Source organism: Heterodontus francisci, chromosome 12 (assembly GCF_036365525.1).
Source record: "Heterodontus francisci isolate sHetFra1 chromosome 12, sHetFra1.hap1, whole genome shotgun sequence".
NCBI classification, from domain to species: Eukaryota; Metazoa; Chordata; class Chondrichthyes; order Heterodontiformes; family Heterodontidae; genus Heterodontus; species Heterodontus francisci.
Window position 1 is genome coordinate 60,761,434 of NC_090382.1, and position 26,722 is coordinate 60,788,155.

The following is a 26,722-nucleotide window of genomic DNA, read 5'->3' on the forward strand; positions in this document are numbered from 1 at the left end:
ATCCAGAAGATTGTTTTTGCTGGAGCAATATAATGTGTAGCTAGTGAGAGCATGGAATGTCTGCCCCCCAATCCTGGGGAGTGGGAAGAGAGGGGTAGAGAGGATTCCAGGAGATTGTTGTCTTAACCCAGGGAGTCTGGAAGTCTTTGGATGGGGGTGAGGTGTCTGATTGCAGTTGTGGGATGTCCTTTCCCAGGGAACCAGGTATGCTTGGTGCACCGGGGAAAGGACTCCTGTTCCTCATGACCCACAGGCAGTACTGTAAAAGCACTAAGGCACTTGATCTTTTCCCCAAAGCTGCCTGCAGCTCTCTTGAGCTGTCAGGTTTCTTGAGGCCTGGAAAACCCAGCTGACCAGGGAAGTTAAATGTGAGGACCCCAGTCTCACTATAATACTTAAATGGCCAACCTGCCTCCTGGGAGCTGGGTGACTGCCTGCCCTTGTCACCCCTCTATTAAACCGGAAATGTTGTGGTTGGGTTTGAGATTTTAATTTTTAGATCTCACCCAATCCTAACCCACCCATTTTGGGGGGATAAAATTTCATGCAGAGTCTAAACCAGGAAGTGTAAATTAGAAATTTCAATTCAATGTAAAATCATGTACAGGAAGCAAAATAAAGAGAAGGAAAAAATAGGATTAAGAGAGAGAGCGATAAAAGAGAAAACAAAAAGTAAAAAATAATTTTTTTTAAATCTTCAAAAATCATAAAAATTTGAAGAAATGAGATTCCACACTTTTAGAAGTTAATTTTCAGTGCTACAGAGCTTATTTAGCAGCAATTAAGACTTATCACACCATTAAAAATTCACATACACTTGAATGGACAAGTCCTAACTTTTTCTGGCGCATTTAGTGCGTGAGTACCACAACTTCACACCCTTCCTGCGTTTGAATGCCAAATTTCTCAGTGAGATACTAGTATAGTGCAGCTTCTGGAGGAGCAGGGCAACTCAGACAGCAACTTCCTGGTTTCTGTGTTTAACTGCACATGTGCGGACGCTGGAAATTGCTATCCGATTTAGTCCATAATAACGGTGAGCGCTGATAGCTTCGCTGTTTTGCTGACTGCAAAATCCAGGCAATTATATTGAGTTAAACAAGAATTTTTTGAGTGAAGCTAGATTTTAACCTCCTGTATTCTGTGACAGAATTAAATAAGCCAATATTAAGCTAAAATTCAGACAAAAAGGTTTTATTTGTTGCAGGAGCTCCAAAACATTTAAGTTGCTCCTTTTAAATTCTATAAATGGAAAGAAACTGTATACAGTTTTTAAAAATATAATGTTAATGCTCACGAATTCTTCATTCATTCTTTAATTTTGTACATTTCTGCAGTTGCTCTTCTTTAACTTGATCCCAAAGAGGAAGGGGTAGAATTTCCCCTTTGGGTGCAATCGGCAATCCAGGTACAAATTGCGCTTGAAATTGCATAAATTTTACCAAGTGAATCTGTGGTTCAAGTTTCCACTCAAATTCATTTGTATAATCATAAATATAAAATTTTCTATGAAGCAGGGCAATCAGCAGCATGATAGAATGTAATGGTTTTCATTTCTGCTTTAAAAAATATTCCGTAAAAAGTAGTCAGCTGGTGCAGTGTGATTAATACAACTGAAAATTGGTTTATTACACAAAAAGTAAGTATTTTAATCAGTGCCTGGTCCTGCACCAATGAGTAAACTGACCTTAAATCACTGAAAATGAATTTAGAAAACTAAACAGTATAATTAAGTAGTTTCATTGGTGTACTGTAATCAGTTACTTTGTAAGTTAATTTTTTAATATATAAAAACTTTTAAAACATGCCTAGTAGTCTACTAGTGTCTTTGTGCCTAAAAAAATAAATTTGAAATGCTGCAAACAGACACAATCATCAGAAACTTGGCATGCTTGTTAATTCGGTCAGGGACATGGCCATTTTTGTAGCTGCGGCCAATTTCCCATTCAAGTTTTTAAACTGGCGCTAAATGTCACAGAAAGTCAATTTGTTAATTTGAATAGGTGGCTGTCCATAGAACTTGTCCTGTAGCACACATGATTAGGGAGTGTAAAGTCTGGCAAGAAACCAGAACTCAGAAGGCTGCAGCTCACCATTTAGGAGTAAGTTATGGTGGAGAAAAGTGGACTAATTATAGGTACCACTGTTCCCATTGGCATTGAAGGGATCTAGGTCCCAATGCAAGAGATGCACAAAAGAGGCATACAATTTAGGGCTGAGGGCTCTCCATACACTAAAAGTACATTTGCAAGCTACATGGTGGGAAGTCACAAACTGAGTCAATGAAGTCATCCAGATCCCCTGTACCTGGCTACAAATTAAGAAGTCATTTGTTGGTATCAAGAATAAGTGAAGTAACTCAGAGTTACATCATGAGACATATACAGTAAACTTTCAGAAGGGGGACCATAAACTTTATTGAAACATTTTGCCAAGATGTTAAGTCTGGTGCAGTCTCAGTGAATGTAGGACGTATGGTCATTTATCTTCCTCTCCTTGTTCGTAATCTACATTATCAATACCTCCTGTGACACGACTGTCCTTGTTTACTTTGACTGTGATAAGACTGCTGTAGTTTTTAGGTTGACAGCTGATCTTTCTTCTTTTCAGGTCTTGTCTGAAAATCTTGGTTATAGGAGATTACATAATTCCGAGCCAGACAAGTTTATCTTTTGGACAAGGTAGTTTGTCCAATGCAGCTTTGAGACTGGACATATTGCACTCATATCAAATTAATTTTGGTACATGGCAAAATTAAATCCCTTGTGAGGGAACTATTTTCACTCATTGGCCTTTTGAAAGGACTGTGTGGCAACAGAGTCAGCCCATTCATCGTATCACTGGTGTACAGCCTCAGAATATCATGAAGGAGGAAGAAAAAAAAAGTCTTCATGCTACACCTGAGCAGAAAAATAAAGCTAGCTAGCGTACAGATTATGGTTCCCTTTATAATGATGATAATTTCTGCAAATTTATTGATAATTACCTTTCTAATGGTACTCCAAATTTAATCCTTAACATCTCCCATCATCTTCTCCAAACAACTAAATCAGTAGTTCTTGTAATTTGTTTTGACTTCTATATATCAATATAGAGGGCGGCACAGTGGCGCAGTGGTTAGCACCGCAGCCTCACAGCTCCAGCGACCCGGGTTCAATTCTGGGTACTGCCTGTGTGGAGTTTGCAAGTTCTCCCTGTGTCTGCGTGGGTTTTCTCCGGGTGCTCCGGTTTCCTCCCACAAGCCAAAAGACTTGCAGGTTGGTAGGTAAATTGGCCATTATAAATTGCCCCTAGTATAGGTAGGTGGTAGGGAAATATAGGGACAGGTGGGGATGTGGTAGGAATATGGAATTAGTGTAGGATTAGTATAAAATGGGTGGTTGATGGTCGGCACAGACTCGGTGGGCCGAAGGGCCTGTTTCAGTGCTGTATCTCTAAACTAAACTAAATATCCTATGTACCATAGAAATACAGTCGACTGAATTTTCTTTTAATTATCTTCCAAGACTATTAAACATATCCTGTATAATCTTTCACTATCTATTTCTCCTTGTTGTGCATCCTTCTAATCTATTCAAGTCCGTCCATTTTCATCCTGGCTTCTAATTCTGCAGATAGCAAATCACATCCCCTATTGAAATCTGTGGGAAGTAGCCATTTGATGATAAGGTGTAAAAAGAAACTTAATAACAAATAGGACCTGTGGCTACCCAGTTTGCATGCAGCTCTTTGTTGTTTAAGTATGAAAATATGGGTGGAACTTTCCACTTCAGCAGGGGTGTGAAACAGGTGGTATCAGATGGTCACCTATAATACTCCCTGTCTGGTTTTCCTTAGCACTGAAGTCAGCAGAAAGGAATATTAAATGGGGTGTATGATGGGAAGTCATTCAGCTGCCACCCATTTTACACTCCTGCCTTCATTCTGACCTATGATTTTCCCTATTCATAGTTAACTGTGTGTTTGAGTTTTTTATAATTAGTTCTTGGGATGTGGACACCCCTGATAAGACTGCATTAATTGCCCATCCAAGAATGTAGCGAATTCCAGGATTTTGACTCGGTGACATTGAAGAAGGAGTGATGTATGCTGGTGGGTGACATGGAGGGGAACGTGGAGGTGATGGTGCTCTCATAACATTGCTACTTTTGTCATTTTCAGTGATAGATGTCATGGGGATCAGAGGTGCTATTAAAATAAGCTTTGTAAGTTGCTGCACTGCATCCTGTTGATAGTCCAGTTATGACAGGACAGATATTAAATCCAGCAGAGGAGTGCCGATCAAACAGACTGTTCTGTCTTGGATGGTGATAAGTTTCTCGAGTGTTAATCACACTCCTGGCTTATACCTTTTAGATGGTTGAGAGATTTTGAGTGGTGAGGAGATGAGTCATTCATTGCAAAGTATATAGCCTCTGCCCTGCTCTCCTAACCAAGTTGTTGATATAGCTGATTCCATTAAACTTAAGATCAACAGTGACCATCAAGATGATGATGGTGAGGGACTCAACAATGATGAAGATTGAAGTTAGGAGGATGTGCTTGGATAGTTTCCGATTTTTTAAGTCAAGAGCAATCATATCAGGAATGTCCATAAAGCATATCACCACAATGTTGATAAATTATCAATGAGATGGTGTGAGCTTAATACAACAAGAATTTCATTGGTTAAATATGTACTTTGTTTAAAAGAGTTGCTTCTGTCTGATTGTGTTAATGTTGTATTTTATATATAGTGTTTCAAATTATGTTTGACAGCAGTTAGGTTTTTCAGTCTTGCCTGAGGCCCTCAATATAAAATTTGATATAGTCTTAAGGTTTTCCTGCCACTTTAATTTTGGCTCCTGCCTCTTTTAGTGCGATAGAAGGTGCCAACACTGTCTCATTTCCTTCCTCAGCATGGTTCCCTCTTGGTGGTGGAGTTCCTGCCAGGAACTCACTTTGCATAAATAATAAGCCCAATGGGTCAGGATCAGGGATCAGGATCAGGGTAGAATTGAAGCATTGGACAGATGTCCTGCCCCATACCAACATCAGCATCGTTGATAAATCCAGGTCAAACTCTTACTATTGTAATTTTGTAATGGAGATGGAAGAATGGATATCAGTTTCACCAGTTACAAAGATTAAATGGACCTCTCTGAGATTTGACTGGAGACACCTTGTCATTACCCTGATTTGATCTAGACAATAGACATTAGCTGGTATTTAAATACCAGTTTGTAAAGCTGATCAAACTTTTGCCTTTGCCAGATTGACTGCTTCAATTAAAGTGATTTTTATAGGAAAAAATCCATGTGTAAAGTGCTAAATTTGTTTTTGACAGGTTTCATAACAGTACAGATTTACTTAATTATAGTTCTTGTTTCTCATTTGGAGATCTGCGGAAGAATTTTGAACAAGAACCATTAGGGAAAGAGGTTCCATTGGACGAAGAGGTTTTACTCCATTGTCAACCTCCGGAAGGTATTCCATCAGCAAAAGTAAGTAATAGCACTCTTCCTTGACTCTACCAGAAGCCACCAGATAAATAAATAGAAACAATCTCAGGCTTTAGAATATACCAAGTATTTTAGCATTCATCCTAAATTATAGTTTTAATAAATGGGTCTTTGGGACTAACTTCAACATGGCTAGTTCACAGAAGTGCAAGAAATAGTAATGAGTTTAAAACCATCTAACACAGAAGAAATGCCACATTCATGTTCACACAATTATCCCCCTATACTACTTACATTCACAGCAGAAATTCATTGAATACAGTATTTGTATGAGTATGCTGATAAAAATGGTTTCCTAACATAAACATGAATACTATTACATATCGAGAAATTATATTTAAAAATAGACTTACTGTATGGGCATACTGATTTAAGGATTGTCAATGTTTACGCTTATCTAAGATTGCAATGATTATGAAGGTAGAATTTTCATGGAGTTCCCCCGATCTCCAACCGTAGCTTTGGCAGAAACGCTACGGAAACGGCAGAAAGTCCTTTCACATCATTTCTCCTGGGTTTCCGCCAGTTCCAGGTTAATAGCAAGAGATCGGGAGACCCCCGAATGGAAATTCCAGGCGTATGTTTTCAATCACTTTCAAGCCATGTTCTCGGGTCCTTTTGGTATGAGTTTTATATCTGTTTCTACATTACGCATGGATTATTTACTGAAAATTTCATTTCCATGTATGCATATAAATTTGTAACCTCCCTTTTTCAAAACCTATATTAAAAAATGTGAGCTGTTTAAAGTTACTCCTCCCTTACCCTTATGGCAATCATCATGCTGTTAATTACCTATGTGGTACATTTCCTCATTTGCCACTTTTGTCCCACATCCAAACACTCTGCTCTGATCAGCCAGATTAACACCCAGGTAAAAATAAAAATCTACCTCATTTAAATAAACATAAAAATAAAAATCTATTCATAATACGAGTTATGCAATTCAGAATTACCTATCAATGCAGTGATATTTACTTCTTCTTCATTGGCCTCCTTGTCTCGAGAGACAATGGGTAAGCACCTGGAGGTGGTCAGTGGTTTGTGAAGCAGCGCCTGGAGTGGCTATAAAGTCCAATTCTAGAGTGACAGACCGTTCCACAGGCGCAGCAGATAAAATTGGTTGTTGGGGCTGCTACACAGTTGGCTCTTCCCTTGCGCTTCTGTCTTTTTTCCTGCCAACTGCTAAGTCTCTTCGACACGCCACACTTTAGCCCCGCCTTTATGGCTGTCCGCCAGCTCTGGCGATCACTGGCATTAAACCCTAATTTTAATCCAGTCTACCAATGAGCGGGACAGGCAGAGGATTAAAATAGCGGCTCGAAGGAACCTGCTATCTTCCCACTACATTCCCACCCACCACAGTTTCATATCCTGGGTTTTTGGGACTGTGGAAGCTGCCTGTCACATCAATAATGACACATCTGGATCCAATGGTGTAATTTGGACACCAACATAAGATTAAGTCGGAAATGTGTAGTCCACACACATCCGCTGAGCAACTTGACATCCCTTGCAAGTTACTTCTTTAAAGTCCCCTTTTTGCACATCTTGTTAGTTTCTTTGTATCACTTTGTTGCTTTTTATAGCTCTCAATCCACTGGATTTACACTTTGCTTTGTATTTATTTAAGGTTATTTTAGTTGACACTGTGGGCAGGATTTTAGCCTGCCCTTGGAGACAGGAACAGAGGCAAAGGGAGCAAACAAAATGGCAAGGGGTGCCGTTCCTGACTTTGCCCAGGCCCTGTGCCATTTTGTCTGGGCCAGGGAAGGCTGAGGGTGGCCAATTGAGGCCCTTAATAGCCACTTAAAGGCCTCTTCCCACATCCATGCCAATTTTATGGAGGACAGAGGAGCCTGCTGCGGCTTAGAAATGCCATCAATTGAAACCTGGCATCCTCCTAACAAGGTCAGGGGCATGGCCCTCCTTTAGGGGCAATCCATGGTCCCTGGATGTACCCCAGCAGCGATGGCTGCCCCCTACCCCCACAAGACTCATCCCATCGTCACCAAACCCCCGCCCCAATTTGTTGACCATGGTTGTTTTACTACATATGTGGGGCTGGATTTTGTGCTGGAGCTGGGGCTTCTGGCTGCAGGCCAAAAAGGCGGGGGCACTCTCCTCTGCCTTTTTATGCCTCCCCAGAGCGATCATCCAGTCTTTTTAAGTCAAAATATCAGGAGGCAGGGTCCCTGTCCCTTTAATCACTGGGATTCCGCCTCCATGAGCTGCAGGCCAATCAGAGTGGGCAGCTCAGCAGGATCAGCAGCGCCATTGGGAGTGGTGGCCACTGCTGGTATTGTAGGCCCAGCACTGGAACCCTGGAGAAGAGGTCGGTGAGGCGGGGTCACTCGGGCCAGTCCGGATGGCCCCAGCGAGGGAGGCCACAAATTGCCCACAGAGGAGGCCCCACCCCCAAGCCCTTATGTTACAAAGCATCTTCCCTGCCTGGCAGAGGCCTCCCCCGCCGCCGCTGGTAAGATCCCAGGGGCGGCGGGATGAGGCCCTTAATTTCCCGTTAATAGGCCACTTAAGAGCTTCAATTGACCTCTGGGCGGGAAGGCCACCCTTTGCGCCGCTGCCCTCACCACCACCTGTCGCGATACTCTGTGCACCCCCCCCCCTGCCTCCTATCCCACCTCGTAGCATCTAACAAAATCCAGCCCTTGGTGTCTTTGTTTATTGGGATATGTACTGATTTTACAGAATACCAAGCATTGCTTTCCTTTGATTTTTTTGTAGGTTTATTTATTAACAGTTTAACCCAGTGTGCTATGCTCAGTTCATTACTCAGCCTTTGAAATTTGCCTTTCTTAAATTTAAATCTTGGTTTGTGACTTGCCCTTCTCCTTCTTAAACCTAATATCAAATTCAATCATATTATAGTCACTATTTGCAAGATATTAATTAATTCTGGTTTGTTACTCATCACTATATCTTGCATGGCCTGTTCTCTATTGGTTCTAAACATTGGGTGGAATCTAATGGACTTAATCCCTGACAGAACGTCAGGGGACTTTTCAGGTCGGGCACCCAATTAACTAATTTTTGCGACTTCTTGTGGCTTTTCCCCAGAGCAATGTAATTATCATCCTGACTCCAGGTTCCACAACCAATCAGAGAGGACAGGTGGGATGACGCATCAAAACAAGCAATGAAGGATTATAACTTAAAGAGACAGGCCTCACAATTGCAGCAGTGATAGCAGAAGTGGGAAGGAACAAAGACCTGCAGAATGGAGAAAATATATGGAAAGGTTGCCCCCTGGTTCTCAGACTCATGCCTCGAGGTGATGATTGATGAATTAAGGGCACAGAAAGAAGTCCTCTTCCCTGAGGGCAGCAGAAGGAAGCCAGCCAACTTCACCAAGCAGACATAGCTGCAGGTCACAGAGGCAGACAGCAGATGAATTATTGTGCTGAGGACCTGAAAATAGTGCCGGAAAGGTTTATTGACCACATGAGGTCCGGCAAGATGAATGTCCTGCAACTCTCAGCTGGCAGCCATCACTCTCTCACCTCCCTAGCATTCACCTGCACAACACTCCTCTGACTGACACACACATTCTTTTCTCTCCAGTCTCCTCGTAAAATCTCCATCTCAACATACAGCACTCACCCTCACCCTCATCCTATTGCCCTCTCGTACCCTTCCTTCCAGTTGCCCTCCTCAAATGTTCACCCTCAGCGATCAGTTCACTTCTCACATCCCTAGCTCTCTGCCTTTTCTCATAGCAGGAGAAGAGAGCCCACAACTCCAGGGAGAGGCAGAGCACCGCAGTGGGGGTGGGGGGGGTGAGATGGAGCTGCAGCCATGGTCACCCCAGCCTCGATGGAGAAGGAAGACCTGGAGATCGGCAGGGTGGAAGCAGTACGGGCTGTTGGTGATGGAGATGGGAGATGGGGGCGGCCCAGAGACCTGGTGACATTATTAGATATCACACTGCCACTTGGCACTTAACTGTCACTCATGTTGAATTGATGGCAGCAATACATTAAATGTCACGATCTGCACTCTGCTAATTTGGATCCCAATTTCACCTAGATTCAGCACTAACTCATGTCTTTCACCTCCCACGGGGACATTGATGGTACTGGTGGAGGAGATGAGAGAGGAGCCCGGGGAGCCCTCAGAGGAGAACCCCCAGTCTGAGATGCACCACCACGTGACTCTTGCGCACCCTCCACTAGTGCAGATACACACACCTCAGTGGGTCCAGCTTCTCAGATAGATCGGTTGGCACATGGTGAGGAACATATCACATGTAAGCAGGAGTAGGTACTAGAGATGAGGACAATAGTGCAGCATCTCTGTCGGAGGGTGCAGGACACTTCAAGTTCTGCTCAGTTGGATACAGATGCGGAGCCTCAGGGGTCATGCACTAAACAGATACTTGTGGAGTAACAATGGGAAATGTGTGTGCATCTGTCAGCATTTCCAGAGGCAGAGTAAATGGAGAAGTCCACCTCTAGCATGAGTGCCATGATGTCTCAGGCATTTGTACTAATAACCACCTCCATTGAAATAGTGGCCAACCTCATGGAGAATCAAACATGGCAGGTCACCGAGTGTATGCTGGCCCACACCAATGGCCTACACACTCTGGCTGCCAGTTTCCAGAGCATTGATCAAAGCCTTACCTTAGTGGTTGAATGCTGTACTGACATGCAGCCAACTGCTCTTCCACTCTTGGTTAGCAGAAATGTGCAGGAGGGCCCGGAAAGGGAAGATGGAGAAAAGGCTGATGGCAGTGGGGGCTTTTCTCAAGGCACTCCCATTCAGGTCCCTGGCCCTCCCCTCCTCAGACAGAGCCGCATATGCTGCACCCTGCCTGAATGGAAGAGTCTGCCCCTGCACAGGTGTAGGGGGGGCAGTCTTTGACAGAGGTCTCATGGGCCCCAAAACCCAGAGGACGTCTGCGATGGGCAGCTCGTGTTAGACCGAGGAACGAGCAGCCTGCCTCTAGTTCTGCTGAGGCCACAGGGGTAGCACCATGTAGAAGTAATATAAAGCGTACAAGGATAAGGTCTTAGTTACACAAAGGGATTCACTTTTTTGCTTATTCCATTGTTACTATTTCATTGATGCTCTTTATTTGAATAAAGGAACTACTCATTTTCATGGTCTCGACTTTGTTGGATCCCCCATTAACCCTGGTCAGTTTAATTCCAATGAGTAGCATGAGCTGCCTTGATGAAGAGAAAAGGCTGTGAATATTTGGTTGGTTGAGTGACTGTAGGATGGAGATTTGGTGGTGATGAGGGGGGTTGCGCAGGGTTTGATGGAAAGCTTGCAATGCTGCAAGCACACTTCTCAGGTGCAGCATGGCTAGACGAGGTTATCGCGGGCTTCTCTGGCAGACAGGTCCGCAGCTGGAGGTACCAATGACACAGCAGGATGATCCTCCTCATCCTCCTTCTCCTCAGAAAATGCCAAGCACTTTCCACCTTCCTCTGCTACCAGCTCCAGTCCCCTCTACAGTGCCAAGTTGTGCAGGGCATAGCAGACCACAACAATGCTGGAGACTCTTGCTGGGGCAGAATGAAGGGCGCCTCAAGATCTGTCAAAGCAACAGAACCTCATTTTGAGCAAGCCAATGATTTGCTGTATTGTTACTCTGGTGGTAACATGCTCCTGTTTTACCTCTCCTGTGTCTCTACATTGGGTTTCCTTGCTGGGCTCATCAGCCAGGTCTTCAATGGGTACCCCCTTGTCTCCTAGGAGCCAAAGGCTGAGGCTGTCTGGTGTTGAGAATACCTGCATAATTTGAAACTGCCAAAGAATAAAAGAGTCATGGCAGCTCCCTGGTTACCTGGCACAGACTTTTATTATTTTGTTGTGGTTGTCACAGACCAGCTGCACATTCAGGGAGTGGAAACCCTTCTGATTATCAAAGATGCCTGGCTGCTTTTATGCCGCTTCAATTGCCACTGGTGCAGTCAATCAAACCGACCCCCCACCTCTCCCCCCACCTCTCCCCCCAGCACCCCACAGACCTGTAGAAATCCTGCAAGGGAAGCAACGACGATAGCTTTCTAGGTTTGACAGGCCTCATCCATTTGAAAGTGAATATAGTTGGATGCCTTCGCAAATAAGGCATTGGAGGTCTGGGTGATGTAGTTGTGGGCTGCAGATTGCAAAATTCTACAGATATCATCAGTTGATCCCTGTGAGGACCCAGACATGAAGAAATTGAGGACTGTGGTCACCTTGACAGCCCTGGGTGGCCTCCTGCTCCTCTTGGGCAGAGGTCTTCTTTCAAAAAACTGTGGAGGTTTGCAGCCACCTGCCGCAAGACCCTGAGCCTTCGGAGGCACTATCAGTTGGAGAAGTTGAGGAAAATGACCCTTGGCCTTTCGGCTCTGTGCTGGGGATCACTTCTCCTTTGAGGTGGAGCCCTGTGTCCATCCCTTATGTTCTGTCCAGCTGCATGTGGCTATGGCGAAGGCAGCTGCTGCTGAAGCTACTGCCTCTTTAGCTGTGGCTGCTGAGCTGCAGCATGTTGCATTTCCTCCTCAGAGGTCCAACCAACTTCAGAATATGTAGACCCCATGTCACAGGGAAGTCTCACAGGCAATAAGGTAAGATTACCTTCAGTGGAATCCAAGGCAATTGATTGTAGCTGCACAAAGTTCCTGTTCCCAACCAAATCAGTGAATTTATGCTGAAACAACTGCTCCTGTCTGTGCAAGCCTTTCACTGTAGTTCACCATTGGCTTGCCAATTTCAGTCTTTGTACTATGTCACTTAAAATGAATGTGTACTTGCTGTGTGCTGCCTTCTCCAATCTGATGAGGTGCAGACACAACATGGCACCCACGTGCTGGGTGGTTTAAAATGAATCCAGGGTTATAGAGGGTCTTAAATTGCCTTTATCATTGGCTCATTTGGTTTCCCGCCAGACCCAAGGGGTTCTCTGCTGGCTGCAGAACCCACCCCCCACCCCCCCTACACCCCCGGGCAAAGCTGGAAGAGGGCTGGATGACATCGGGCTGTCAACCTGACATCAATTTCAGGGGATCTAACACCCCCCCCCCCGCCCCCCCGCCCCACACACGCACTGAAACCTACCTCCACTTGGCTGGTAAGATTTCTCCCCATTGTTCCATAAAGCTATCCTGAATATTTTTCAGAAATTTATTGCATTTACTACTTGCGGTGTTGTGCTTCTCCTAGTCTATATGAAATTAAAATCGCCCTTTATAACTGCACTGTTTTTGCTTCATGCTTCCGTGTTCCCAGTATTTATATACCATCCAACCCACTACATCACTACTATCAGAAAATCTGTAGACAACTTCTACCAGAGTTTTGCATCCTTTCCTTATCCTTAACTCCATCTATATTGATTCCAGTACCTGACCACCATTACGGAAAGTGTTTCTCCCTGTCTGCCACCATAACTTTGGTGGCAGTTCAGCAGAAACCCTATTTATGTGCGAATATGAGGCAAATTTCCCCAAAATTATCATGGTGAACCTGAAGAGGCCCCACAGAAATCCCAGGAGAATTGTAATATATTTGTCTATATTGCAAAATGTTACATCATTGTGCACTTCCTGACCCTTGTATACCACTGACTTCACACCTATTTTGGGTTGAAGTTGAAAATCCCCCCAGAATCTTTATCTTTATAAAACACCATATCATCTGTTCTGGCGTGAGTAACACCAAGGGAGGTCCATGACTATGATATAAAAAATAATCTAAACTTAATTCCCAATATATATATCATTATGAATAAAACTTGTTGGTGACAATCTTTTTAACGTCTTATAAGGGTAAATTTGATGAGGTGTGCTCCCACTTTAAAAGAGGGCTGATCAGAGAATTGGCTCCAGAGGTCAATGTCTCTATCCTCATGCTTCCAAAAACCCAGTGGTTAAATGAATCGCTCAATAACTGAAAATGCTATGAATCAGGCATGCTCACCTCTGTGCCATTTCTCCAATCCATGATCCTTTTGCATGAAACTTAGCACTGGGACTTCAGTTTTGTAAAATTTATCCTTTCTTGTCTGTATGGAATTCACAAAATTTGTTTTGGAAGGTTGAATGGTTGAAGAACGAAGAACTGATTGACCCAACTCAAGATCCTAACTTCTACATCACCATGGACCATAATCTGATCATCAAAGAGGCTCGACTATCAGATACAGCAAATTACACCTGTGTGGCAAAGAATATAGTAGCCAGACGCAGAAGTACAACTGCAGCAATAATAACATATGGTAACAAGATTTTAAGTTTGTTTATTGCTAATATAAAAGTATGCATACCTGTTTTATTCATGAATGGAACTTTAAAAATGATAATTGTGATTGAAAGTAAGCATATCTATCAAATGTGAGGTTTATAATCATCTCTTAAATTATACACATGAACAGGGCATACATTTAAAATGCAAAAGTGTCATCATCACATCAGCTAAAAATATACCACTCCTTCTGGAGCAGGCATTAAGTAACTGTGGTGTCCTGTAGTCATAACTGACCTATGTGACCATCTTTAAAAATGTAAGCATCCCAATACAAAAACTCTTAAAACTAAACATCTAGAAATTATCTTTAAAATTCCTCAGAAATATCCTCCTATCACAAGATGTTGACCTCTGTCAATATGCTGATCTCACTATGGTCAACTATTATAATTGTCTAATGACACCGTACATAAATATTTGGGAATCCTCCTCTAATTTGAGCTGTTTTAATTGATAATGTGTGTTATGAATTTGAATGTGATATACGTAGCTTCCCTGGTTCAGAGATGTTAGTTGTTCCTAAAAGTAAGCTGAGTGTCTTTCTTTTGTAACAGCTGACTCTATATATCTGCTCTATGATGCCATAACCTGTCATCTCTCATCTTGCATCAGCTAGTCAGCAGCCTCCTCCACATCCTCATTGCGAAGGAGGCATCGCGATCCAGAATATCCTTATTGTTCAACGCCTCCTTCTCTGCAGCGCCAGGTGGTGTACAGCACTGCAGACCACCATGATACATGAGACCCTCGCTGGGGCACATTCAAGTGCTGCACAGGATCGATCTAGACACCTGAATCGCATCTTCAGAAGCCCAATGGCCTGCTCGATGGCCACTCAGTTTGACCCATGGCAGGTGTTGTACCTCACCACTGCATCCATGCATGGGTTCCTCATAGGCGTGAGCAGCCGTGTATTTAGTGGGTAGCCCTTGTCTCCCAGTATCCATCCCTGAAGGTGCGCAGGAGGCTGGAAAAGTTGTGACACAGGGGGCTGCCTAAGTATCGTGGCTGCTTCCTGGGAATAGTGATAGCAGACCAAATTAAAATTGAACAAACGGAAGCCCTTCCTGTTGATGAAGGCTGCTGGCTGGTCCATGGGAGCCTCGATGGCCACATGTGTCCAGTCGATCACATCCTGTATTTGGGGGAATCCAATGATGGCTCCAAACCCAATGGACCGCTCCTCCCGACTGTCCAAATGGGTGCAGTAGTGCACATAGTCGCTGGCCCCCTTGTACATGGCATTGGTCACCGATGGGCTGCAGCCTGGCTGATCCCACACATGTCCCCAGTGGATCCCTGGAAAGAGCTGGAGGTGTAGAAGTTGAGAGCCACGGTGATCTTCAGCACCACTGACATTGGGTGTCCAGCAACTCCCATGAGTCTGCTCTTGTGGGGTCAACATGTTGAAGAGATCAGTGACTGCCTCCCTTGAGAGCTGCAGTCTTTGCTGACAGTGCCACTCGAACATCTGAAGGTAGTTCAGCCTCAGACAGTAGACTCTCTCCTGGGGATAGTCTCTTCTGTGCACATTGGGCTGCTGGTGTGCATCTCTGCACACTTCTCCAGTGTACCCATCCCGAGGCTGGCCCTCTCGTTGGCACTGAGGTTGCTAATGTGTCCCCGCCAGTGCCTGAACCACCCCCCCACCTCTGAGCTGCTCGTCCTCCTCAATGAGGGCCATGAAGCATGAGTGGATAAGGCCCGTTGCAGGTGGCCTCTCTCCTAATCCTAGGCCTTCTATCCAGAAGCCCCCCATCTTCCATAAATTGTTCCTTCATAGCAAGTCCCACTGCCCTATGTCATCTTGGCAGCATGCCCCCACAGTACTGGCATCTTTTCCCTCCTTCTGCCATCATTTGACAATGCCCTCTGTGCACACCCTCTCAGGCACAGCAGGCTGGCTCTCTTGATGGTTGGCTGAGAGAGCCAACACAGACCTCCTGCTTCCTTGCCCCTCCTTTAATTAGTTGAGGCTCTGAAGCCAGTGGTTCTCATGTGACATCAGTAAAATCGGAAATGCATTGTAAAATTCCAGTTAATTGGCCTTTTAAATACCTTAATTGATGTCCTGCCACGTTAATGTGTGATGTCTGCCCTCCATGGTTACTGCTGTTGGTAAAATCCAGAAGCGATGTAAAGACATCGGATTTCCAGCCAAACGTGTTCCATTCCCATTTTACGCCCCACCTCTCCCTCCACCTCCAAATACATTCTAAGAGGCCTGGTAAAATTCCAACCTTAGTATCTCACTTATCTCCCTTTGTTTACAGATAAAACATTATCAAAGACTTTCTAATATAATGAGTGTGAGGGTTTTTTCAATTGCTGAGACTGTCTAATGAATTGCCAATTAATGTCTATGGAAAACAACATAAATATTGCTCACAGAAATTGTAGATGCTAATCTTGTACCTCTAGGCTGGCATGTAAGTATCCCTGGCACATTGGAGAGGATGCGGCACAAACCCCTTTTTACCAATTTGCTACCAGGCAAACAGATGCAAACTGCCTTCTGTGTCATTAAAAATTAGATTATCATGAGGAGACCAGTGATCAAAATTCCCCTATTATTCAATCAAGCAGTATGAATGTACATTAGGTAGCCAGATGAACACTAAATGCAGAATATCAGGTAAGAAAAGTAAGCACATCAAACCAGACTGCCATGGAAAACAGATGAACATTTTTATGAATCTGACAGTGTCTGCATCACCAAGTGGCAGGTTATAAATATATTTTGAACTGTATTTACAAAATAAAACTTCTCTTTGTCACTGCCTCCTGCACTGTTGGATGCTGCTTGCCATAAGTGCAGGAAAAAAATAACCTTCTACAAGAGCAGAGGAATATTTTGTCTTTGTCTATAACACATTTTCTAAAAAGATCAACCTCAATTTTGTAAAATCAAACTATAAATTGTCACTAAATGACCCAATACAGGCCACAGAATTGGTTTCAAATATTATCCCTGTCGAAAATCTGTCAATGACTTATGTCCATTCAGGGCCTCCTGCAAGAAGCATGAAATGATAGAAAAAAATAATATTCACTCTTCATCACCATTAATGCCTATACTATGGCTGGCACACTTGTTATCCAGTTTATAACACACCCTGGCTTTGTTAAATACAATAAATACAATACTAATGAAGTAACCAGATACAGCAAATTATTAACTTTTATTTATTCTGCACTGATGGCTGGCATTTAACAACCCCACCCACACAAGAGTAGGCTGGAGGTGGGGTGGGGTGGTGGTGGTGGGGGCGTAAAACAGGATAGGAGATTGGGGGTGCCATGCCCTTTGTCTACCCGTTCCCTCTGCTATTTAACTAGTGGTGGGAGAGATGGCAAGCTGCCTGCCCACGCTTAAGCCAATTAATGGCCACTTAAGGGCTTCTTCCCGCCTTCGCTGGTATTTTAGCAATGGTTGATGGGCACCTCAGCACCTGAGGAGGTTGCCTAGTCATAGCTGGCGGCCTCCTTGCGGGCTGGGCCAGGGGATTCTCCTGTGGCACCCTGTGTCCCATGGAGAGCACCCCCCCACCACAGCAGCATGTACTCAGTCGCCCAAAATAACTTGCTCTGCTCTAGACTGCAACCTCCCCACCCCTCGTCGGGACCTACCCCATTATCCCCAGTGAGGCCCAAGCTCTACCTACCTTTTCTAGAACCACCTCTATTATTGTTGGTCCTGACAGGTTGCAGTCCCAGCAGTGGCCACCACTCCCAGTGGTGCTGCTGGGGCTGAAGAGCTACCGGACCTCTGATTAGCTGGCAGCTCTTGGAGGCAGGACCTCTGCCTCAGAGGGTCGGAAGCCCCGACTGAAGCCAATTAGGGGCCTGTGTGACTCAAAATAGCAGCATGGCTTGCAGGCCTGGCGGAGGTGGGCTCACCACCGGCTTTCCAGCCAATGGGCTGGAAAGCGATGGTAATGCCGTTGAATGTCAACTTATCATAGTCATAGAATAGTAGAATGGTAGAGCACAGAAGAAGGCCATTCGGCCAATCTAGTCTGCGCTGGCTCTTTCGCAGAGCAAGCCAGTTAGTCCCACTCGCCTGCTCTTTCCCCATAGCCCTGTAATTTTTTCTCCTCCAAGTATTTATCCAATTCCATTTCAAAGGCTACTATTGATTCTGTATCCACCACCCTATCAAGCAGTGCATTTCAAATCCTAACCTTTCATTGAGTAAGATAATTTTTCCTCATGTCCCTTCTGCTTTGTTTGCCATACACCTTTAATTCTGTGACCTCTGGTTATCAATTCTTCAGCCATTGGAAACTGTTTCTTTTTATCTACTGTGTCTAAACCCTTTACGATTTTAAACATTTCTATCAAATCTCCTCATAGCCTTCTCTATTCTAAAGAGAACAATCCCAGCTTTTCTAATCTATCCACATAACTGTAATTACTAATCCCTTGAATCATTCTCGTAAATTTATTCTGTACCCTCTCAAAAGCCTTCACGCCTTCCTAAGGTGTGGTGCCCAGAATTGGACATAATACTCCAGCTGTGGTCAAACTAGTATTTTATACAGGTTTATGATAACTTCCTGGCTTTTGTCCTCCACACCCTTATTTATAAACCCCATATGCTTTATTAACTGCTTTGTTAACCTGTCCTGCCACCTTCAAAAATGTGTGCATGAACATCCTCATGTTGCTGTCTTCTTGCATCCCCTTTAAAATTGTACCATTTAGCATGTATAGTTTCCCCTCATTCTTTCTACCAAAATGTATCACCTCTCATTTTTCTGCAGTGAATTTCATCTGCCATATTTTTACTTATTCAACAAGCCTGTCTATGCCTCTTTAAGTCTGTAAGTATCTTCCAAAGTGTTTACTACCCTTCCATGTTTCATGTCATCTGCAAATTTCAAAATTGGACCCTACACCCATAAGTCATTAATGTATATCAAAAACAACAGTAGTCCTTGCATTTACTCTTGGGGAACTGCACTGTATACCTCCCTCCAGTCCAAAAAACAGCCATTCACCATAACTTCATTTTTATTCAATTTTGTATCAATGCTGCTCCTCTTTTATCCCATGGGCTTATGTTTAGCTAACAAGCCTAATATGTGGTACTTTATCAAATGTCTTTTGGAAGTCCATATACACAACATAAACTGCACTGCCCTCATCCACCCTCTTTGTTACCTCATCAAAAAAAACTCAATCAAGTTAGTCAACCATGCTGTGCCCTTAACAAATCCAATCTAGCTCTCCTTTATTAGTCCAGGCTTGTCCAAGTGACTGTTAATTTTCTCCCAAATGATTGTTTCTACAAGTTTCCCCACCACTGATGTTAAATTGACTACCCTACATTGCCAGGTTTATCCTTCTCCCCTTTTTGAATAAGGGTGTAACATTTGCAATCCTCCAGTCCTTTGGCACCACCTCTGTATCCAAGGAGGATTGGAAGATTATGACCAGCACCTCCACAATTTCGATCCTTACTTCCCTCAGTAACCTAGGATGCGTCCCATCAGAACTGGGTGACTTATTTACTTTAAGTACTGATAGCCTTCTTAGTGCCACTTCTTGAATCTAGTTTAACTCATCCAGTATCCTGGCAACCTCCTCATTTACCACTGCTTTGGAAAAGTCTGCTTCCCCGGTAACTACCCGTGCAAAGCATTCATTTAGTACCTTAGCCATGCCTTCTGCCACCACCAATAGATGTCCACTTTGGTCCCTAATCGACCACACTGCTCTTCTGACAACTCTTTCACTATTAATTTGCCTATAGAATCTATTCTCATCCTATCTCTTATGCACAATTTGACCCTTATCTGCACCTTCATCCTGCCCCTCCCCCACCCCAGCCCCAAACATGTAATCTCTTGGGAAAGATTATAACAAAAAAGGAGAAAAGACTCTTGGCAATTTCTCTCCTGTCCCTGAAGGTTTCAAACACGTTCCAGAAGACCATGGTGACCTACTTCTACATCAAGTTTCTTTTTGAAAGTTTGCAACAAATTATACTTACTGTACGAGGCACCAACTTATACCATGATTGACGATTTATTGTAAAACCTAGTAGCTTCTGACATCTAACCTAGTTCCTAGTTAAATGATTCAGTATTAATGCCCCCTGCTCCTCTATAACCTATCCAACTCAAATAGCCCATCCACATAGACGGAATGTAATATTTTAATTATTTTAAAGACCTTAATCATATTTCCTCGAATTCTGTGCTTTTCTAGAAATCCCTAGCTCTCTATGTGTGTTGTGATAACTAAGTGCCTTTAAATTAGGTGTTAATCTTGTGATCTTCCTCCGAACCTTTCCATATAAAGGAATCAAAAGTTGCTGGGATTTTATCTGGGCGACGGGAGTCTCGGCCACTGGCTAAAGCACCGGCGATACCCCGCGTTGCCTCCTCTGGGGAAGGTCCGCCACATTACATGTCAATTAGGCACTTAAGTGGACCTTCCCTGGGAATAAGAACCCTGGCAACGGAAGTCCCGCCTGCTGACAGCTGCTGGCCAATCAGAGGCTGGCAGTTTTTTATGTGAGCGGCACCACTGCAGAGGTGGTGGCTGCTGCCAGTACTGACCTCACTGGAGGCACTGGATCAAGGCCACAGGTAGGTCAGGGCAGGAGGGGTTTCACAGGGTGGGGAGAGGGGTGTAGGGGGTTCGGTAGCAAGAGCAAGGGGGTGGCTCTCAGCTGAACCCCTCTTTCCCAATGCTGGGTCCCTCGATCAGGCATGAAGTGCATTTTAATGAGGGATGCGCCCCTCCCCCCCCCCCCACTACCCCTAACTGGAGCTGGCAAGCAACCCGCATGGCTTTGCTTGGTGTGCTCCTTGTGCAGCCACAGGCCCGTCCACCGTTGGGTTAATACCCTAGAGGCGGGAAGAGTGGGCATTAATTGCCCACTTAAGGGCCTTAATTTGGGTGGAGGCGGGAAGGTAACGGGCCCCCCGCCCCTTCTGCCCCGGCACCATCCCACCCAATGATATGCTCTCTCCGCCTCCAAAGTTGCCACGGGGGAGAACATAAAATTCCCCCCTGTATTCCAAATAAGGTATAATTAAGACCTTATTTAGAGACACTATAGTACTTTTTGTTTAGTATTTAGTCATACTGGCAATACATCCTAGCACTCTATTAGCTTTTGCAATAGTCTTGGTGGCACTGAATGTGAATCTTAAGAAAGTCATGTGTGATAATACCTAAATCTTTCTTCTGCTCAATAGCATTAAGCTCACAACAGATGCTTGCTGTTGCATAACATAAAATGTATTTAGATTAAATGGCATCTGCCAGATCTGGGCTCATTCCCCCACCCCATCTAAATCTGCCTGTAACCTGTTTTTCTCATGTAAGATCCTGATACTCGCACATATCTTTGTATCATCCACAAACTTATAGACTATTCCCTCAATGCCTTCATCCTAATTATTAAAATAAATGCTGAAGAGCAACAGCCCTAACACTGATGCCAGTGTGACTCATCAAGTAACAGATTTCCACACAGAAACACGACCATTAATAACAATCTTCTACCTATAAGAATGCAAACAATTCTTTATCAAACCCAAAATCTACTCTCTAAATCCCATAGAAGTTGATCTTATTAAGAAGCCCATTATTTGGCACGTTATCAAAAGCTTTTAGAAAATCAAAATATGCAGTGTCAACCTACTGACATAACTTCAACTGGGTTGGTAAGACATGACTTTTTTTTTACAGAAGCCGGGCTGGCTTTTTCCATTTTTTCAAAAGCGGTGGGGCGCAGGTGCAAGATTTGCTCTGCAGAGCCGCAGCGATATTTGGTGCGGCGGCTCACTTACATGGAGGAGGTGGACCGCCTGCCCCCGATGACGTAAAGGGGGCGGGTGCTCCGTCCTCGGCAAAGGCATCCGACGCCATTTTTAAAGGGCTTCAAGCCCGTCAGGTCCATTTTAATTTTTAATGGTACATGTTTGTAAAACATAAAACTAAAACTTGTTCGCAGTTTCAATCCCCTCTCCCACCCCCGCAGTGACTAATCAGTCTATAAATTGCTCTCTCCCCCTCAAAAAAAGTAAACTTTCGATCCTGAACTACCCCCCCGATCTTTATTAACTTCAACCTTCAACCCTTTCCCACCACCCCGTCAACCAATAGCAAGAGTTTTCCCCGCTCCCCCCACACTCCTGCCCTGAAAACATCACTCCTCCCCCCTTCCCACCAGTGTTCCGCCTCAGTTCTCTGAGCGGAGATCTGAAGGCGCGGGAGTTCCGGCAACTGGCCAAAATATCGGAGTGGGACAGCTGTCGTGACGAGATAAGTACTAATGCATTAATTAACATTTATTTAAATATTTAAATTAAGTTTCCATCCCGGGGGGGTGGTGGGGGCAGGGGGTGCCATGAGACCTCGCCACCCCCAGTAATATGGGGTGGGATCTTCCTGGCGTCGCGGTCCGTGACAGACCTCACCTGGAGGTATTTTCTGGGCCCGTACGCCACGACCCCAGCATCAGGGGTGCCTGTAAAATCCAGCCGGCCATGTTAACACTCAATTAATGCCTTCTTTGTCAAGGTAATTGTACAAGTGTATCTGTAATGATCCCTTCTCAAACTTGTCTAAGACTAAAGTCAGGCTAACGGGCCTGTAATTTGCTCATTCAGACATAGAGGCTCTATGTCTTCAGGTGGCTTCCAAGGTGGGGATGGGTTGCAACTGCATGGATAAAACCCAGAAGTTAACTCAGCTGGTTGGAATCTCCGATTGAAACTCAATGGAGAAATTACATTTGATTTCTGTGTTCCATGTCTTCAAGCTGCACAACGGGTATGATGTGTACCTGCATAACATGATCTCAGGTGTATTGCACAGATGGAAATTGAAGGTATTTGTGTTGGATGGTGCACATAGAGCAAGGACAGCATCCAAATTCAATGGCACATCACTGGAATATATTGTTGGGTGCAGTCAGGTGCAGGAAGGACATACTTTTCCCCAGCAATGGAAAGAAGAAACCTGAGGCTTTCACCAAAAAGGTGTGGTTGGAAGTAGCTGCAGCATTATTCTCAGGTCTTAGATTTTGTGCGGGAAGACGTTCAGTAACCTAACCATGTGAGAGAAAGTGAGTACACTTTCTTATTCAACAATGCCTTCGATTTAAGCACTCCTTCCATTCACTCAGTCTTGCGAAGCATTCTCCATCATATCATTCCTACACCCACTCAATTTTCAGTAGCACCCACCCTTCACTTTCTATACACTTCACCACCTCCTCATTTATTCATCTGCCACTGCCACTCGCCCCAATTCTTATGCATTGTGATGAATCTGTCTCATGGTCAATCTCTCTGAATACACTGCATCCATCTGGTGAATACCTGATCTTCACTCACTCACTTGTCTGTTTTTTGTCCCTTTCAGAAGAAAAGAGCACATAATGCAATGGGAGATGGAGAGGACTGGAGGTGGCAGGCCTACCACAAATAGTCCAGCTAACAGTTGCAGAGCAAGGGGCCTTGGATAAAAGTGGCACATCTACGTCCATCTCAGTTGGAAGTTCACAGATAGCTGGTGACATAGTTACAAATATCTTGTATGCTGACTTTATTTCATCAATGACTTAACTATGAGAAGACGGAGTATGGAGATTGTCAAGATTGACTAAATCATATCCTTTCTTTTTTCTTCCAGGGCCTACATGCATTGAGCAAGAGTTACTGGAGATACATGAGAACGATCACACAGAAGACCTATTCCTTTCTGAGGGTGTACTGTCATAGGACATACAGTCAAGCACCAGCGCAAATACCTGCACTCGGTGGGTCCACTTAGACTGTTAGTTGGGTTTTTACCTGATGATTCACACCTTAGACGTCAACACAAACAGACACTGATAGCTGCAACAGGTGTGGAGGGTCCACATTGGAAATGCCATCCTCCCCAATCTGTGCTGTTTATTCGGATAAATATGCTGAACCTCAGGGATTATCGTTGAGAATGAGAATGCTAAATATGCATGAGCAGCTTAACCAGGTACTGACAGACATGCCGCGTACACTCTCCACAATAGTGGAGAGAATGGAGGAGTCCAACTCCATTGCTAGTGGATGACTGGCGCAGGGAATTGTGAGAATATCTGCCATGGAGAGAGTGGCCGCCTCCATGATGATTTTAGCATGGCTATCAAATGAGTCCATGTAGGCCATGACCATACAGGAGATATCTGCCGACTTAAACAGGATGACAGATGCCCTATCTGCGGCCTTACAATGACATTGACCTCCACCAACCTGCTCTGCAGCAGAGTGGCAGGATTAATGTGGTGCTGGCCCAGGAGAGGGATGATGGCAAAGGGACATTGAAGTGGGAACTCTACTCAAAGCACTGCCACTTCCCACCAATTACTTTCTCCATCAGCCACTACCCCACATGCTGCCTCATCTCACGATGGCTGAGTCTGCCCCTGTAGAGGTGTAGGTGAAGCATTGAAATAAAAACAGAAAATGCTGGAAACACTCAGTAGGTCTGGAAGCATCTGTGGAGAGAGAAACAGAGTTAATGTTTCAAGTTAATTACCTTTCATTGATCTGAAACTTTAGCTGTATTTTATGTTGAAGTTACAGGTCCTGACATCGGGACTGGAAGCAGGTGCAGCTTCCAGCGGGGCCACGAGTGGCCGGCCAATTAGGTTTAATGAGGCGCGGGAGCCATCCAACGCAGTGGACGGTGGTGGAGGTGGAGGTGAAGACGCTGGCATCAGCTGATGCCATGGCAGGTGCTGGTACCATATTTTAAAGGCTGCCAGCCCTGCATTCAATGTTTGCTAGGCAAGTATAAGGATTTCTTCAGGGGAGAAAGGCTGCAGAACAATGGCAGAAGTAAGACCTTGGGTGGCCTTATGCTTTAGTGATGCTCTAGGTTCTCTTATAAGCTTCCAGGGAAAGGCAGGAGATACAATTCCCTAGGGATGGCAGAAGCAGAGCTAGGAGCCTGACCAAGCAAGCCTGGCTGCAGACAGTGGAGGAGGTCAGCAGCCTTGGGGTCACACCCAAGCGAGTGGCTTAATAGCCTCATCCAGGCAGCGAAAGTGAGTACCTCTTAAAGCCTTCACCTCTTGGACCTTGCATTTGTCAGAGGAGGAGGGTGCGTTGGGTCGAGAGGGAGTGCTCAACCATATGTGGGCAAAGGGTCAGGGCCTGCAAACAAGCTGCCTGAGGCTTGACGAAATTGGCACTGGAAGGTGACCCGTTGTCACTGGAGACCTTTGCAAAGTCCCCAAAAAGGGGCAGCATGCAAGAGGCATCTGCATACCCCCATCATTAACCACTGGACTACCACCAGCATATATCTTGGGCTTGTCCCTGCTGGGAGATCAACAACCTTCATCTTTGTGTCTGCAGGAGAAGATAGCACACAATTACAGTGAGCTGAGCCCAATAGAGGAGGCAGAGGCCATTGACCTGGCATAGCTGCAGGATGGACAGTGCAGATGGAGAGACAGGAGCACCTTCCTAAGACAGTAAGTAAGGTTACCATAGGGCACAAAGGAACATCTGCACCGATGAAGCCATGCTGTTCATGAGGCAACCGGTGCCTACAGGGGTCTCCAATGTAGGAGTATTTGCTATGCTGGAAGGGGAAGCCCTTGACCCTTCAGTGTCTCTTGCAGGTCATGCTGAACATCCACAAAGAGCCTCCGAGACTGTGGGAGAGTCTGCCACCTCTGAGGGGGAGGAGGAAGCCTTAGAGGATGCATTGTCGCCTTGTTCCCCCGCACTCTCCACCAGCGCAGATACTCTCACGTTAGTGGGTATGTAGTCTCCGTTAGATTCTGACACACAATCTGCTGGACAGGCCTCTGACAGTCAGAAGATTGTGGGGAGGTCAGGCCCATGCTGAACCCCAAGCTCATGACGTACCTTTGGTGTCAGCAACATCATGGGAAATGCTGCAGCTGCAGCTACAGGTCAGGGAACATCTGGCAGTTATACCAGAGGCTGTGCGTACCCAAGCACAGACAATGGAGGAGTCCATCAAGGTCTTGGGCACTGCACTGTCTCTGACTAGTGCACAAGTGGCGTCCCCCATTGAGAGATTGGAGAGCCACATCCAGCAGAGCACTCAGTGTCTGCAAGATATTCATGAAGACCTGCATACCCTCATCTTGACTATGATCTCAAGGCAGCATTGGCAAAGACAGAGAGGAATGGGGAACCTGGAATCACCACCAGGTTGTCTACCCTCTCAGGTCAGCAGGGAGATAAATGTCTGCCTTGCAAGTGAGGAGGAGCAGCTGCCTCTCACAGCTGGGGGCTCCTCTCAGGGTGCCCCTGGGGTGGTCAGCAGTTTCTCTGCCCATCTGCCAGTGACGCCAGATCCTCCTTCATCTCTGACAACAGAGCATGGTATTGAGGGAGGCCCTCAGCATGTGCGACCCTCCAGGCATAAGGCATGCAGAGGACGACCACCAAGGTCATCCCTGGCAAGGGACAGTAAGGTCAGCAGCCTGCCTCCACTTCAGCTGACAGCATAGGGGGAGCAACTAGAAGCGCAGGGATTCACAGGTGAATGCATAATGTAAATAGAAAGGGTGGCATTTGGTGTCATGGATAATAAACATTATTTTCTATTGCACAAGATTTCCTTCCTCTTATTTATGGCCTCTGGCACTTCATTTCAACCCCACCTCTGTCAAGGGAGCTCAAGGTGAGAGATCATGCTGTGAAGGGTCAACCCTGGAGTCTTGCCATCTGAGCACTGTGCACCTGAACACTAAGAGAATGCTTCCTAAAAGAAGGAAGGTGACAACAGGGGCTGCATAAAGGTAAGGCTTTATTGGTCAACCTACAACTGGCAGTAAAAATCAAAGGAAACCTGAAGTATAGGGGCATTGCAAGCCTCCTTTGCACATATCTCGTGGTGTCTCTCCTGTTGTCCTCATGTCCTACATCTGGTGATGCTTCCCACTCTGCATCCTCATTGTCCAAGAA

The 26,722-nt window shown here is 44.9% G+C and overlaps 1 protein-coding gene across 1 annotated transcript in view; it reads left to right on the forward strand.

Annotated features, from left to right (window-relative positions):
* unc5a (unc-5 netrin receptor A) overlaps positions 1-26,722 on the forward strand; it is a 312,917-nt gene that overhangs the window by 51,642 nt on the left and 234,553 nt on the right. Inside the window, exons 3-4 of the mRNA XM_068043091.1 lie at positions 5,380-5,483; positions 13,554-13,734. Of these exons, the coding sequence (XP_067899192.1) occupies positions 5,380-5,483; positions 13,554-13,734 (285 nt within the window). The remainder of the gene's footprint in view (positions 1-5,379; positions 5,484-13,553; positions 13,735-26,722) is intronic.